Source organism: Rhopalosiphum maidis, chromosome 1 (assembly GCF_003676215.2).
Source record: "Rhopalosiphum maidis isolate BTI-1 chromosome 1, ASM367621v3, whole genome shotgun sequence".
In the NCBI taxonomy this organism is placed as follows: domain Eukaryota; kingdom Metazoa; phylum Arthropoda; class Insecta; order Hemiptera; family Aphididae; genus Rhopalosiphum; species Rhopalosiphum maidis.
This window is the reverse complement of record NC_040877.1, coordinates 24,185,802-24,204,040: the sequence shown is the minus strand read 5'-3', so window position 1 is coordinate 24,204,040 and position 18,239 is coordinate 24,185,802. Positions and strand designations below refer to the sequence as shown.

The following is an 18,239-nucleotide window of genomic DNA, read 5'->3' as shown; positions in this document are numbered from 1 at the left end:
TGCAAATCAATTACTCGTTACATAAACTAACTTCAATATTAAATTAACTATACGATCAAAAAAATGAAAAAACTAACATTGCGTTGATTATAAAAACCCATTTTACACCAGAAAAAAATGAACGATGAATTAAACATCAAATTAAGTAGCTGATAGTGAAAGGTGTTCAATATTTATTTATATTCTTTCATTTATTCTTAAGTTTATTTATGTCATGTTTGTACAAAGAATAAATAATTTTAATAAAAAAAATAAAAATACAATATAAACCTAATTTAACATAAAATAACATATCAATCAATAACCTATTCGAATTCCAACTAAAAAGTAAAACCAATCTTATATATAAGTATACCGTATGCCTATCAAAAATTTAAATTAAAAGTTTTATGCTTGGAATTTTTATCAAGGTTTTATTTTTACTACTTGAAAAAACTTAAAAAATAAATTTCAGATGTTTAGAGTATATTTAATAATCAATCCTGATTTTCCAAGGTTCCGTAAAACAAATACATTTTTTAACATGCAAACTCCATTAGAAACCTATCCATTTCTAACTATAAGGAAAGATTTTAATTAAGTCTTCGTAATTTATTTATGTATACAACTATACAAGTATCATGATTATGAACAAATGTCTTACGTAAAAACAAACAACAAATACTGAAGGTAAAATTTATATTGTATTAATCTATCACGCAACTAACTTGTATAGAATAGAACCCTTTGGCTTTTATTGTTGTAATTTATGTAATGCGAAAGAAAAATAATAACTACGTTCTGGTGATGGTTTAAAATTAAACAAAAATCTTTCATTGCCCATAGGCACAACTACATTAGTGTTGATAATACACACATAATACAAAGATCATAGTATTATATATTTATATTGTATTATGAAACAACAACGAGTGAAATGTGTACCGTGTACCTAGGTAGTACCATACCTAATAATATCTCCATTATTGAACATCATTAAATTAATATATTGTATTCCATTCATTCGGTACATCGATAAGAAAAAAAATTAATCATCATATTAGTTATAGTTATTAATAACAAAACGGTGGCTATTAAAATATATAATTGGAAATTGCAAAATAATATATTTTTTGTGTTTCATGTACATTTAATGGGCTTTTAATATTTTATTTTTTAGCAAATCGAAGAAAAAGTTTGGAAACAAATTAACGGTGCTTCGGAGACCGATTCCCCTTGCTGACCGACTGATGAATTGTGTTTATTTGGTTATTTAATTGAATTTATATTACTATTATTAAGTATAATTTTCTATACTCTATACAAATTTTTATTTTGTGTTATTGAACTTATTTAAAACGGTGGCATACACACAATCCTTCCTAAACTATGTTAAATGTTATACCTATCCGATCTATTACTATATAATAAAAATTAAATAATATTATAATATTGTATTTATCATATATTTCAATCATTATTCCTATTAAAAATTAACAGAAATAAAATAAAAAAGTGAAAATGAAAAACCATGATTTATTATTATTTAACATAAAATTGGTATCATGTTATTTATACAATGTACGATTATCGTTAAAATATTTTCCCTCTAGGTTATTATAATGTACATCTTTATTATACATACATAATATTATATTTATATGAATTATTATTTATAAAATATCTATAAATGTTGTTTCAAGTTTGAAAAGTTGTGTTCGAAAAAAAATATTTACAAAAAAGACTAGTAGAATTTATAGTTTTATTCTCGGTTAGATTAAATTTGCGATTTATTAATATTTTATTTCATGTTTATGTATTATAGTTATATATATTATTATAAATTTGTTATTTATTTTTGACTGTGATTTTTATGTTAATCAATATATTTATATAATATATATTATATACATATATGATTGATATATACAATATATATTATGCATATTGTTAGTAAATAGATATTTATGAAAATAATTTTTAATGTTCAAAATATTTATACATAGAAAACATGTAAAATGTATACATTCAGTTTATTATAAATATGTAGAACCAATAATAGTTAAACATAAAAATATATTATATTACCTATTATAATAAATTTATTTTTATTGTAAATATTATTTCAATGTAGGAGTATACAGTATACTAACATAATATTTATTGTAGTGCATTCTATAGTTAGGTACTTTTTAATATACTATCTAGGTAATACATATTGGTGTAACAAGAGATGACACATGCATATTCTGGTGTTTAAATTATTTTTGAAGATGTGTTTTCTGCACCTACCAAAAATTTGATGTATAAATTGGGCTGTGATTTATAAATTATGTATATAAATATAATATGTACATACCTACGATCTTATCTACATATAAACTGGATTCAGATCTTATTATTTTCATTTATAAGAAATATATTTACCATTTTTCAGAGCACCTAATACAGTAACTAATAATAGTACCCAATTAATATCATGAAAATAAAAAAATATTTTTTCAATTTCATTAAATAACTAATTAATATTCTCGTTAAGTTAGATATATAGCTATTAGGTACAATCTCAAAAATCAACCAGTATATTTATCAATGATTTACTTAATACTTATTATAAATATTTTGAAAATATATAATATAAATACATACCTATATTAATAATAGGCAATAATTAATTACTCATAGTGATACTAATATTACTATTAGACTTAATAAAAACATAGTATTATTAATTCCTTATAGTAATATATAATTTGCATTATTTATGTTATAATTGTATAAATAAATCATACAATCCAAAAAATCTATAATAATATAATATTTATATATGTGGTTGGTTTAATTATTATAGGTTTAAAGAGTTTATAGGTAGGTAAGTACTGTTTTCAATTGGGTATATATAAAATTTACTATTGTTAAAATTAAAAATAGTGATAATAATTTCAGGTAAAAAATAATAAATTTTCCAACATTTACATTTTAAAACTAACCAAATGGGGTGCTTTAAAATTGAATTGGGGGTGCTACAGAACACCACCGCAAGCAACTACCTATCCCTAGTCGTATTACGTCAACATTCAACTCTGCCAATTAAACCATGCTACCGCGTAGACCATAATATTATTAGATATAATAGTAAAATCTCTATGTTCGACTACACAACCAACGATATAACTACTTGAATATTTTAGAATAATGCTTACATAATATTATATACGTTAGGTGTGATGTACCTATATTGATATCGGACGTTTTGCATCGTCATTGCATACCAATTAATTTGTTCATAATGTTCATATGGTTTTCTTTTTACAATTTGTTATTTTTAATGAATACCACCATAATGTTTATCTACGAAACAACGCCCATATTAATAATTCACGAATTTGCGTATTTAGCAGTTATCAGTCTACATAATTGCTAGATAGGTAGGTACCTACCTACCCACCTACTAATTTCTTTATGTTGTAACCTACATATTCACGTTTCTAGTTTACTGTTATAGACTTATAATTAAATTTGAAAAATATAATAATAGTTAATAAACTAAAAACGCATGTAATATTTTTAATACGAAAACGATGGTGTTCATAATCAAATATACTACATATATTATAATAATTTAGTCTTTAATATTAATAAGTATCTGTACGATATATTATAATATAGGTAATCAATATTCTATAAGTGTACACGTATAGTTGAGTTATAGTAAGGTGTAAGTTAGTAGATATACAGATGTAAATCTTACAGATAAATAATACTGTATGCAATAGAGCTGCATAATATACGAGTACCAATGTACCTATACATGGATATTAGGTAGGTAGTAGGTACTCGTACGTTGTAGATGATATTATAATTAATTACCCATAACTACTACCTAGGTATATTTCCTGTATTATTATTATGTATGTACAATGTACATCAATCATTTTAATACTTATTAATACATCTGGATGTCTGTTTAGTTAAAAATCTATGTCCCTTAAATTGGGAATGGCAAACTTACGGGAATGTGTGGGAACTTGTGAATCAACCAGAAACTGTGAAAACAAATTATACTATGCATCATAAAGTTAAATAATAGTTTATTTAATTTGAACATTCAAATTTATTTTGCTGAATTTCAATTTAAAAAAGAATTTATATTGCTTAGAAATATAAAAAATTAAGTATCAATTGATTATAGTATGATATTACCTACATCGATTTTTTTCTCATTCTTCTCAGATCTAAAAATTACTTAAAAAGTTTTCATTAGTAGTTTAATAATGTATATATATACATCTTACATATAAGTTAATTAGGTTTTATAGTCGTATAAACTTACTCTGAACAAAATCACTCTTTTTTTCTGATAAAAATATTAGCTGTACCTATAATGATTAATAATAAATTATCCTGTAGTAGGTACTAAAGTAGGATTTCATAATACATTTTGAAATAACAAATGATATAAAACCGTATAGTTGTACTTAAATGTAAAAAATACATAAATCAGAAAAAATCCTGGAAATGCCAACCATTTTGTACATAGACCATAGACAAATCATATTTATGAATTACATAATATATATTAATAATTAATTTAGTTATATCTACATTTTACACGTTAATAGATACGCACTTATATATATGAACTAAGTATGTTTTACAATTGGAAAAATTATCATTGTCTGAGATTTAATCATCTAATAAATAATACTAAGAGCTTGAAATTCTTAATCTAATGTATTTACCATTCGATAGACAAATAGACAATAAATAGTATAATAGATTATAAATTACTTAATTTATATTAATATATTATAGAACTAGAGGGATAAAGGTAGGTACTCTCACTCTAATGCTTTCCAGTTACCGCTAAATCTATAATGATGATCATCTAAAACTAGCTAGTCCTGCACGACATATCCAATGGACTTACGCCTTCTTATATTCCGATTTCCGTTAAATGTTAACTCCGCGTTAAGAGGATTATTTGAGTTGTTTTTCAAATATAAAATACAGATTTAAAATTATATCTAATCGCAATAACTATTTTATTTTCTGTAACCAGTTGCATGAATAAATAAATTATAGTTTTTCGTGAATCAACTATGTTCGACATTAAATTTATGTGTTGAAATAAAAAAATATAAGCAATAAAAATTAACCTATGATACTACGAATATTGCTGAATCTATTGAAAAACAGTTTATGAAAATACGTTAAAAAATGTGGATTTGCATATTATAAGAGTCTTCCGTTTTAGGCATCTAATTTTATATAAGTAGATACCAATATTTATTAACTATAGTTGATCTTGCACATCGTTGTCCATTGACCGTGATAAATTAAATATCGACATTGGATTTATCATATTTTTAAATTCAATAAATGTAAAATACACATATTTTCAAACATTAATGTGAGTAATTTTAATAAAATATAAAATTTAAGTATCTACAGGTCTAAAATGATATCCAATTATAGTAACTAATTTATTTTCTGTAACCAATGACAAGCATAATCAAAAAAATTTATTCATTTTTCGTAAGCTAACAAATCCCTACTATGCGAGTCCCTCTTTAAAATGCAAAATTTAAGATGTTGACTTAAATATGTACATTCTTCAATTATTGAATACGTCATATATGATTATAGAATTACCTATTTACCAAATTGTACTCTTTTACGACTTATATTAATCTAAAATAATAATGTTTGAATTTAATTTATATATGTATATATCACATAAGTTAAGACCATATATTTTCAGCTATAAATGTAAAAAAAATAGTTATATGATCACTATAACCAACTATGTAGACGTCTGGACCCACTATTCTCAAGTTCTCAACCAGTGGTAGCCGGTAAGTAATAGGTACACGGAAAGCTCATATATATGTTCCTTACTTAGAGGGAATTTTATCAATGAAGATACGATTGATATTTTCAAGTAATACATGAAATATTTAAAATAGTTCATAAGTTGATAAACAAAATAATAATATATTAAAATCTATATTAAGAATAAAAATAATGAGAACCGCTGAACTAGACAACAAAACATTTAATACTTATTAAAAAAAAATGTCATTGTTATTACGTAATACCATGCAGTCTATAGTATTTAGTATTAACATAAGTAGTAATCGGTAAAAAATTTCGAAATATACATTATTCAAATATTTAAAAAATATAAAATATACACAATAATTATTTAGGTAATTTAATTAAATCATTATTCCTTATATCTAGACAAAGTGTATAGATCTAATACCTAGGTAATTCATTATCATAATATATTCATATTCAATAGGTTACTATAGAATACTTTGTATTGTATTTTCATTAAATAACCGGTAATCAATAAAATAGAATTTATGAATAACTATAACATCTATAACCTACTTCTTAGAGTCAAGCATAACAAATATTAATATCATTATTAATTCAAACATACGATTCATTTTTTTTAACTAATTTTCTTGTACTAACAACTATTTATTATTTAATTATATATTATAATTTTGCGATGATTAATAATTCTTATAATGCCATATTTAGAGGTTCAGTTATTGTTTGAGTCAGTACTGACACATCATAATATTTATAATTTAGACTACTTATTGAATTTGACTACCATAAGAATTTGATAGGTACCGAAATATTGACACACTGACTTCATAAAAGTAATAAACTCATAACTCATAAGTATTAAGAAAAATAACAATACCTATATACCTATTATATTATAATATAGTAAATTAGTAGGTATAGTTATATTTATATAATATATTATTAATATTATTATAGTAAATTTGTTATACCTGCAATTTAGTGGTCAGTTATTGAGTTACTGTAATTTTGCATAGAGAAGTCAAATAATTAAATTAGCAGTTTGTAGCCATAATAATTTATATTATTAAATAAATCATACTTCACATTGACAAAATAATTTTATTTTACAAATATAATTCACATAAAACATACGATGATGATACAATTCAATTCTCCTAATGATTCACATAAATCAAAAAATAATCTTAAAGTTAATTTCTATACACAGGTATATGCTATGCATAGGTACCCAGTAATAAATATATTCATTTTATAATATACATATATTTCAACAAAATAAAAACACTGTACAATCAAAAGTTTAATGTTATTTATATAAACAGTAAACATTCAAATACTAATATAATTATTATAATTTTTAATATACAACTATCAATACCTATTGTTATTGTATGTTTACAGTTGGCCTAATACTAAACTTATCTTAAGGAAACTAAGAAAATAACAATGAATACAATTGTTTATGGATTTTCTTTGCTGTTGTTATAATTACATATAATCATAATTCCATTCAGTTGCAAATAAGTAGGTTGGATAACGGGTAAAGAAAAAAATGAATAGTTACATTAATAAGTTATTAGGCAAAATATTAATAGTGTTAGATATATTAACTGTAGGCAGATAATCAATAATTCAATTAAATAAAGAAAATTAAGTATTAACATAAAAAAAATATATTTTTATTAGTATTTATAAATATGTATTGAATTATTAAATTCGATATCATAAATAAAATTTTAATTTTTAAATATTAGTCACTAGATAAATTAAAAAATATTTAGTAATACATTCTAGCTTCAAAGTTTTTTATCTTAGAAAATATAATCTGAATTAAAGTTGAAAAAAATGAATATAAGTAGTAAAAGGCTTTGTATACAAAAGTCTGGCATGTAGATGTTTAAAAAATATTTAAATAACTGTTTACTTGTTAAATCTCAATTATTTGTGTTCATAAGTACTAAAAAACTTTAAGAGGTTATTTAAACTTTATCAAAATAATATTAATACATAAATTAAATCCAGAGAAAAATTACCAAAAATAGACTATACTGCGACAAATATTCCTTACCATAATTATATTAAATTATTATTAAATTTATTAATGTATTAATAAATAAAACACATATTAAAATACAATATAATTATTGTATTACAATTTCAAATTAAATATAATATTTAATATTACTTAATAAGATTCAACTAACGATAGGTTACATAAAAATATAGGATTTTTTTTTTTTTTGATAGTTCAACATTATAACTATAAATTTCAACTAGGTTTAATGTCCATATTCATATTTTTATGTATTATGATGCAATGAATAATATTATTAAGGTGAGAAAATTATACTTTAATTTTGCATTATTAACATGTATAACCCAATACAAATAATATAAAAAAATACTGCTTAAAATACTTCAATACATTTATTATAATAATTAATTAATATTATAGAGATCGAAATGATTAAATATTTGAGTCCTCATTCTAAGACTGTCTAAAAAATAAACATATTAATATTAAACAATTGCTTGCATTTTAATGAGCATTGTATTATTTATGTGCTCAGGCCTCAAATAGTGCAATGTATACATAGCTATACATATAAAAGTTATAATTAATAAATTGCGATGAAAAACAGACGAATTTATTATTTTTGGAATTTATTATTTAAAACTATAAATGAGTGAAGATTGAGTTTTTAATCTAATTCTAAATATATTTAATAACTTAAAAAAATCAGATTACACTTTTTAACTATTTATTAAACAGTAAACTACTATCACAACATTTTTGGTATGTATAATGAAACAATATCAGTTACTCAACATTTTCGTCTGATTAAAAACTATTATTTATGATGAGATGACTATAAGATAATCTCAATCTTGGTATTTTAAAATATTATGAGTACCAAACTATTTTAATGATGTTAAATACAAAGTATGTATTATTGATAATGACTTAAATACTATTAAAATCACGGAGTTAATGGTTTATAAAAAAATAATAATTGTCAATTTTAACTATAGATATGATTTAAGAATATTAACTGTTCTTAAGTTAGTTTTATACTTCACATACAATATAATTCAATGAATAAAAAATTTGAAAGTATTTGAAAAACCTAGTAATTTCTACTCAAATATAATGTAAAAATTTTAAATTACAAAAAAATATAAGTACTATATTACTAAAAATATATTTGTCACAAGTATATTACACAGTGTATATTATAAAACAAATTTGTTTTTAGATGTTATAATCGGTGTAAGACACTAAATTTATTGAATTAATAAAAACTTAAAGTCAGAAATCATTTAAAAATATACCATCTATCTTCATTTTTTTTAAATTGAATATTGTTATATTTTTACTAGGTGCAATATTTTAATATTATTTAAATTAGAACAGATAAAAATCTATTATTTTTGAAATTATTGTAGTATTTTTATAAATTTCAAATTGTTAATTAATGTGTTTTTTACACAATAAAAATACATATTTAGCTCATAAAATCAATAAGACACATTGGAATACATTTTATAGTATTTTAACTGATCCTAAATAAGAATTTTTACTTTTCAACCTTGACATTTAAAAAAACACTTAATATAAAATTGGTACATTGATTTAATAAAATTCTAATTTTAATTATTCAGCTTAATTTATAGATTGTATTCAATTGTCTAATTGTTATATCATATTGAAGCATCCTACTTATATTAATACTAATTGATAATGGAATCATAATTATGATATTTAATAGATCAATAAATACTGAAAGTTGTTTTTTTAAGCTCAAGATTTAAATACATTAAATAACAGTTACCAACTTGAAAAATATGTTTCAAAGTGAACTTTTAAATTTCTTAACATCATACATTCATAATTTTAAAAATTAAAAAAATAACCTCAAAAGTTTTACAGATTTATTACGTTGCTGACATATTAGAAATATAACGTATCGATAAAAGCATAGATATTTTTTCAGATATGATTTTTAGATAGATATTTAGTAAATCTGAAGACCCAAATGGCCAAATTCATTCTGGGTACTAATCTCAGTAATTTGTATATAAATACGTATTATAACTAGTAAAATATATTAAACAAGTTTTAATTCAGTGTTTTTTTTTTTTTTTTTTTTTATCAATTTTAATATAAAATGTTACAATATTTAAAGAATAAAAATTAAGAAATAATTAAAATCACAATAATAGTTAAAGATATAACAAGAAAAATAATAAAATAAATACTATTGTTAATTTAAAGGAATATAGCAAGTAAGATAAATGACTAAAATGTATCAATTTGTTGTACTGGATTAGAAACTTTCCTATAAACATAATAAATAATAGTCATAGTACAATAACTCATAGTGTGTAGTTTAAATAAATTATTTAATCATTGATTAAAAGCTTGATTTTTTTTTAAGCTTACCTAAATTCATTCATCAAGTCTAATATACCATAGCATAATTCACACACTTCATGATCGACTGTTTTATCCAAAGCAATTTGTTGAAGAATATCAACACCATTTTCTTTATTAAGCATTGCACAATATTTTTTAGCTAACAAAAAAATCAAATATATTGTATACATTTTTATGCAAATTCACTAAAAAATATTTAAAATATACAAACCATTTTTAGTACAAACATGAAGTATTGCCCATGCAGCCCAAAGCTGAACCTGTGGTGTTTTGGTTGATTTTAGTAGCCCAATAAAAGGCTGGAAAGACCTGTATGCAACCATTTCTCCCTCGGGCGGTACCCACTGCTTAACAGCATATCGTAGTTCTTCCAAAACTTCAGCTTTACTATTCACAGTAAATGTTTCCCAACTAGGTTCACATGCTAAATGAGCAATTATTCCAGCCGCAAAATAGCTTACATCAATTTGTTCTGACCGTAACAAACGTCTGGAATAAATTATTTATTTTATGTATAATGTATATTAATAATTGCACCATTATAGATATATAATATGTGTACAAAATAAATTAAGTCTACAAACCTTAGAGTAGGAATAATATCATTACTGAATAACATATTTCTCAAATGTGGTACTTCAGCAATATTGTTTACTAAACCAAGTACTTTAGTTTCTACAGTACTGTCATCAATAAATGTATTTAATATATTCATATATAATGCTAACCCTCCTTCATCAATGAAAACTTTGCATGTTGTAGGGGATTCATCTTAAAAATAAAATTACTTAGTTAACAATTTACTTTGATCTTTATTTTAAATTGAAATTAAAAATATTATATAAAACATATGGACACTTAATTTTGTTATCAATATAAATAACACAATTTTCATAATAAGCATACATAATAAATTTACTACTCAGTAATCTTGTTAATCTGAACACAAGCAAATATAAAAGACAACAATTAACATACCACTATTACAGTCCTTCTAAACAAACCTAACCGTAACCCCCCCCCCCCCCCAAATAGTTAGATATGACATTCAATAAGTATACCAATTTTACAAATATTTTATTAAAAAAATTCCCCTGAAAAATAACATTAATATAGACTATAAACATAATTATTGATTCTTGGGAAATGCTGGAAGTATATACAAACATACATTTTTCTCATAACTAATGTATTGGTTTTTATGGCACTTATGCTTGACAGTAAAGTTCCTTTAGAGACATATTTTCCTATAGACCCACCTTATAATATACATTAATGGAATTATGATAGTACATAGCACATGTACAATATATAGATATGATTACATAAGTTAATTACATTTGTCAATTGTGTATCATATAATTATCAGAATAAATTTAAAAATAAATTTTTAAGTTTAAATTACAAAAAAATTGTTTTTTAATAGTCATGATTAATCCAAATAACCCCTTTCTCCAATTGCTTTTGGATTAACAAAACCCCACTGTGTTCAGTAAATATATTGCTAATAAATATCAACTAGTAATATTTTTAAATTATTATTACCCGTAAGATTCCAAAGTGCACTAAGTGTGAACTTCATAGTCACATCAACAGTTCGAGTTGATAGTTTTTCAAATACTATTGATAACAATTTGGCCATATATCTTGGGTTAGATCCTAATTGAGAGGTTTCAGACGTAGAAATTTTTGCAGCTATAAAATATTAAATAAATTATTTAGATAAAAAAAAATTACCAAATAATTACTTTACTAATCCAAAAATAAAAGTATTAGTAAAATCTTACCTAATATACTGCAGATTGCAACACTCATACGGTTCATGACAATATCATTGAAAAAATGTAATGAATCCAAGACTAATTTTGCACATCTGAACTTATCCATTTTCACATCCTAATGTTCATCAAAAATACATATTATACCCAGTGAAATTTTTTTAAAATTTTACAAATTATATAGCATTAAATCACAAAAAAAAAAAAAGGGTAATAGCTAATAATTTATAAATTTTCATTTCATTATATTATTTTAACAAGAATATTGAATGTCTTTCAACTGAGAGGTGCCAATCGTCACCTAACCAAAATTGTTAACCATCACTACTAGCAACTGAAGTATTGAATTATAAAACCATACCATATTAAACATGATATTTATGACTCAATGTTTTTCAGTGCAATAAATAAAATACTGTTCTACTAATCATTTCATATCCTACTGTGATTTTTTTAACAAATTACAAAAACATAATACACTCAAATACAAAAAATAATATAATAATATGTATTAATATCACTATATAAATATAATATGTAATTAAGTTGTAATCAGGGCTTCAAAACATGATTTATAACGTTATAACGGAAAAAAAAATTAAAATAATAAACAAAATCAGTTAACAAAAAAGAAAAAAAAATGAATACCATAAAACATGTATCATTAATTATAATTGAAGACTAACAATAAACAAAAAACGTATTTATAACATTAATAATTTAATAATGTTAGGTACTCAAATTTTAATTTTTGAATTAATCTTATAACCTGGCCAACAAATTCTATAAGTTTTGTAGTTCTTACATTACAGTGTGATTAATTATACTACAAATAATAATATAATTTAGAAAAAAAAATTATAATATATTTTTAAGTTGTAACGTTAAAAAAAAACAAAAATTCAAATAACGTTTAAAAACATAATAACATTAAACGGAAAAAATCAAATAACGTTAAATATTTAAATGTTATAATGTTAAAATAATAAAAAACGGAAAAACTACATATTTTTTTTTTAATTTAAGCCCTGGTTGTAATATTATTTTAAATGAATAAGTAAAAGTAAAAATTGAAAAAAAGTTTATGTAGATGTAGCTATGTTATTAAAAATGCATTTGTTTAAAAAATATCCAATATAACCTTCACTATATAGTTAAATTAATTAAGATATACATACTTGAAGTATACGATCACTACATAATGTCAATAGTGTATTTTTCTGTAACTGATTATGATTGGGAAAACGTTCCATGGCATCTAATGTTGCTTCTACTACTTTAGCCAAAACACTAGGATGTATGTTTAAGGCTAGATCACTCTTGGTTAAATTATAAAGACAAGCAGTTGCTGCCATTTGTACTGGGAAACTGTCAGGAAGACAGTTCATCACATTTAAAATTAACTAATACAACAAAACATAAACTATTAATAAAAAAAATATTTAAAAATAATACTATACTAATTATTGTAATTTAAATTACTTGAATAATGTCAACTTTGGGGCAGTTATATTTTTCAGTCCATTTAAACAAATGGTAAAGACATTTTTGAATATATGTCGGACGTTTTGTGTAACGCTTTAAACCAGTCAATAATTGCTCTTGTGTCACAACACCAGTAACCTAGACATTTAAATGTAATTAATTTTAAAAAATTGTATACATATATAACAAATAAACAATGAACTATTTAAATCATACTTTATTATTAATATAAATGTAATATTATAATATATTTAAATAATACTAACCACCAAGTCTGGATTATATAATGGATGAGTCGGAACAGTGAACATGGCCAAACCACAATCATCCATATGCATTAAACCTAAAAATCTTAGTTTTTTATGAGTAGTTAAAAAATCTTGCATGATTCTTGGACCAACATTATCGCTTCCTAAACAATTTGATTCAATTTTTAACAATGAGCATTTAATATACAAATAATATCAATTATATTTTCATAATATAACATAAGTAATAAATTTTTAAATAAGTTAAAATAGAAATCATTAAAATATTTTTTGTACAAAAAATATGTAATTTATCAAAAGTACTTCATGTCATTCATAGTGAAATTAATGATTTAGCCTTGAGAGCTAAGATAGTCAACAATACAATAAGTTAAAACTTACCAGATATATCCAATGAAACTAAATTGGGTAACCAATCGGGATCAGTCAAAAATTGTAACCAAGGTGTATCACAGCTAAAATTCTCAAATGGGTGAGAATATTTTTCAGATGATAAATCTAAATGTGTCAACGATGTCATACTTTTAAGTGGACTGAAAGCAATCAAATGCATTGTAGCTTCCTAAAGAGAAAAAAATCAGTATTTTTATTATTTAACCTTAAAAAAAATCAATATCTAGGTTAGGTATATTATACACACAATTATTACAATAGTGGATTTTCATAAATTATATATACCAACAAATTATATGAATAAATATATTTTTTAAATTCAATAATGAATTCTATTTTACTTGTTATAGATTATTAGATTTATTAAATTATTGATTAACACTTATTTTTTTTCTATTTAAACTATGTTAACAAAAACAAATTATTTATAGTTTTTACCTTTAAATTGTATACACTCAATTTTCTTAATTGGTTTTTTTTCTTTCCCAATGGTAAAAGTGTGTCAACTTTTGTATTAGAAATATCTAATGACTCCAAAAGAGGCAAATCTTCAACTACAGCAATTAAATTGTTGGTACTAAACTCAGTATTACTGACATCAAGTGAACAAAGGTTTTTTAATTTTGATAATGAGACAGCAACACAAAATCTCAAATCACTGAAAACAAATATTATCTACTTAAATTTGTCTTTACTATATTTCATAATATTTTATTTAAAAATTATTAAAATATCATCTATTAATCTATTGTTATTAAATAAACAAGCATTAAATAAGCAATTTTTTTTATCAAGAACTTACTAAGAATCACTAATGAATGAACTATTTGATACACATAATGATTCTAAATTCTGTGTTGTCCATTCACCTAATGAACCAACAAGTTCGTTTACTGTACAGTCCAAACCATAAACTTTTAGTTTTTTTATTTTATGCTTTTTTAATGTTCTTAGTCCTTTTGTGGTTAAATTTTTTGTTTTTGGTAATATGACATTCCTAAAAGATATAAAAATGGTTACAATATTATCATTACATAATAATAATACTATCTATGTAATAAATTTAATTTTAAATAACTAAAATAATTGTATATTTTTACTTTTAAAATATATGTTAAACAGTTTTCCAAATTTTTTTGGATTTAATACATTTTTATCGTTAAACAAACAAAAAATGACATCAAGAAGCAATTAAGATAAGAAAATTTTAAAAAATATGTAAAAATAACTTATGGACTATGTTAAAATGTGTCCAAAAATACAACAACGTATGTGACAAAAGCAGTGAGTACCTATTTTAATACTCATGGTGTTTAAAAACAGCTCTATGAATAAACTGTGGCAGTCAACAACTAGGTATTAAGTATATCATAACATGAATAATATAATTATTATGGTAAGTTAGGTATCTAAATTTTAGTACCTAATTATCAAAACAGAAAGATTTTACTAAATATTAATTAATTAATTTAGTTGCATAGTAGTATTAACTAATTATTAAAAAATTCAATACATTTATGAACTTTAATAAAAGCTTTATTTATAAAATAGTATCAGTTCTCGTTCATCAACAAATTATTTATAAATTAATACCTACTTAATTATTTAACTAGACTTACAAAGTAAAATATTTTCATATAAATATAAACATACCTCAAATAGACATTTTTATTACTGAATAGTGATAATATTTCATCATTAAGTTTATTCCGTACACTAAGTTTTGTCAACAACACCTCTGACACCTCCATTGGCAAGTATACATTTCTGTCAATAAACATATACTCAGGTTCAGAAGGCTGTAAGTCAGTCTCACTTATTTGTTCAGCCATATAAAGTTTTTCTATGTTGTCACAGACATAGTCAATGCACAAATCTTTAAGGGTTTCAGGATTGGCATACATTATGGATAATAAAATCACTTGCAATTTAAATATATATAAAAAAAAAACAAAGATAAATGTATGATGTTACGTTAGGCCTTTAATGTTTACCGATGAGTTCTCAAAAGTTAATACTTAATACGAAAGTCACATTATTATTCTGTAATAGTCAGCTGATTTAAGATGGAGAGTGAACTGTGAAGTATATAATAACAATATTATGATCCGTCTATAAGTATTATACTATTATGGTATTATCAGTAATCATGATATTATATTTTGTGATACTATCTTCTTCTATATCGTGAGACACAGTGAACTCTGACTACAATACTCAACACTCGATGGAAATAATATTTATTCATAAATGTGACAATTGATAAGGGAATAAATAGTGATTAGGAAACCAGGGACGCACAAGACGTCACAACATCTACAAAATAATTGATTAATCACAGGTATAAAGTTGGGTGACTGTTTTTAGTCGGCAATTTTGATAAAAAAAAAACCTTGTATGTTGGGTTGCATTTCATTAAATTTTATGGGCGCCAAACTATTGTATCGAAACTGTAAACTAGATGTCTAGATATCGTCCTGTCACGTAATAATTTTGTTAACTAATTGTTTTAAAAGTTTATAAATTTAATAAATTCTATTGCCGTCGTTAACACGATAATTCTAATGAACATTTTGTCGTCATAGAAAGTTACGTTATAAAGACTAAGTGCGTATTGTTAGTTGTTACCATTGGACTAAATTCAATAGTAGTAAGTAGTTCAATGGTTTTTACTAGAAAAACGTTTCTACTCAAACCTTTTCAGCTTTATCACTCGTATTAAAATTTAAAACGCGTTCGTCACGTTCTGTGATCATGCCGAGCCTCCAGTAAAATTCAAACAAATCGATCAGCTGTTTGACTGTCGGTTTTATTATGTTCTAAGGTGATACGGTACCCATCACGAACTAAGATATCTTAGTTCGTGCCTTCGAGGTATCTATTCATAGGTACATACGCAATGTATTGAATATTGCTGGTTTTTGTCCATCAGATGAAAATTAAAAAATACTTTATAATATTATAATTGTCTATGTTTACTATATTGTTACGTTGAGCCCGCTGAAGACGAGCACCGTTTCTAACGCGGAATCGTCTTTAATTCTTTATGTTTAAAAGGACGAGCACCGTCTTTAAAGAACGATATGTACAATAAATCGCTTTAAAATATCGATATATTTTTTACATTTAAGTACAATATAAATTTATTCTTTCGATATTTGTCTAGATTATTTTATTTTTTAGTTCTACGATGAACATGTTGTTTTTATTATTTTTACACGACTACACGTATTCGCAACGAATGCGGCAATATAAAATGTTGGGCGACTTTTTGTTTTGTCTATTGGAATTATCGATAATATCCGTACATAATTATTGTTGTTGGGTTTTAGACTTTGATATTTATTTATAGATATACAGAAGGAGAATTTTACTAAACAAGAAACAAATTAATTGGATTACTCAATAGCTAGTAAAGTGGGAAATAATCAAATAACTAGAAAATAGTCCGTCCATACAAGAAATAATTGGCGGGAAATGACCGTCCGTATTTATTTTATTAAATAATCGTACTACGTTAAATAATTCTCTTCCGTAATGTAGTCCTGTGGTATAGATATTAAATAATAAATAGTGCTGATGTGAGCTTAATCTTAAAACATAACGGCTTTCGTCGCTGATGTTTTTTAATAGTAAATGGTTACAAATAGTTAAAAGTAGGTAGAATGAAGGTTGTTATTGTTTTCGGCAACTTTTGACAAAATATCTATTTTTAAATATAAAAATTAATTATTTTAAGTTAATAATCATCATAATATGTTATAAAAAATTAATTTTTCAAAATAATAATTGTATATAATTGTGTTTTACAATTACTTACATTTCAAATAAATTATTTTAATGAAAATTTCCATCAATACCTAATAATCCCTACAGATTTCCGGGCAAGATTCTGTTCACCCAAAAATTACCTTTCGCTTTTCGCCCAAATATTTTAAAACTACTTTACCTTTTTGCCCAAGAATATTATAGCACTTTTTGACCACATTTTTGTATTAAAATTTTTTTTTTTTGGAATTTATAATATTTTTAACACAAATATATATT

At 23.4% G+C, this 18,239-nt stretch overlaps 2 protein-coding genes across 3 annotated transcripts in view; one reads left to right on the top strand and one right to left on the bottom strand.

Moving 5' to 3' along the window:
• Nucleotides 1-1,493, top strand: part of LOC113549075 — a 28,199-nt gene extending 26,706 nt beyond the window's left edge. Inside the window, exon 6 of one of the 2 annotated variants that reach the window (XM_026950230.1) lies at nucleotides 1,160-1,493. In XM_026950230.1, coding sequence (XP_026806031.1) covers nucleotides 1,160-1,222 — 63 coding nt within the window. In that variant the 3' untranslated portion in view covers nucleotides 1,223-1,493. The remainder of the gene's footprint in view (nucleotides 1-1,159) is intronic. The other variant, XM_026950229.1, reaches the window with a different exon arrangement.
• Nucleotides 1,494-9,701: 8,208 nt separating this feature from the next.
• Nucleotides 9,702-16,367, bottom strand: LOC113560650 (protein zyg-11 homolog B-like). Its single transcript, XM_026966655.1, has 13 exons — nucleotides 15,846-16,367; nucleotides 14,995-15,189; nucleotides 14,631-14,850; nucleotides 14,181-14,361; nucleotides 13,797-13,942; nucleotides 13,528-13,668; nucleotides 13,224-13,448; nucleotides 12,055-12,163; nucleotides 11,813-11,962; nucleotides 10,852-11,038; nucleotides 10,479-10,756; nucleotides 10,274-10,406; nucleotides 9,702-10,169 (listed from the first exon to the last, which is right to left on the bottom strand). Exons 1-13 carry the CDS (start codon nucleotides 16,094-16,096, stop codon nucleotides 10,130-10,132), a joined length of 2,256 nt encoding a protein of 751 aa, XP_026822456.1. The 5' UTR covers nucleotides 16,097-16,367; the 3' UTR covers nucleotides 9,702-10,129.
• Between the last annotated feature and the right edge of the window lie 1,872 nt (nucleotides 16,368-18,239).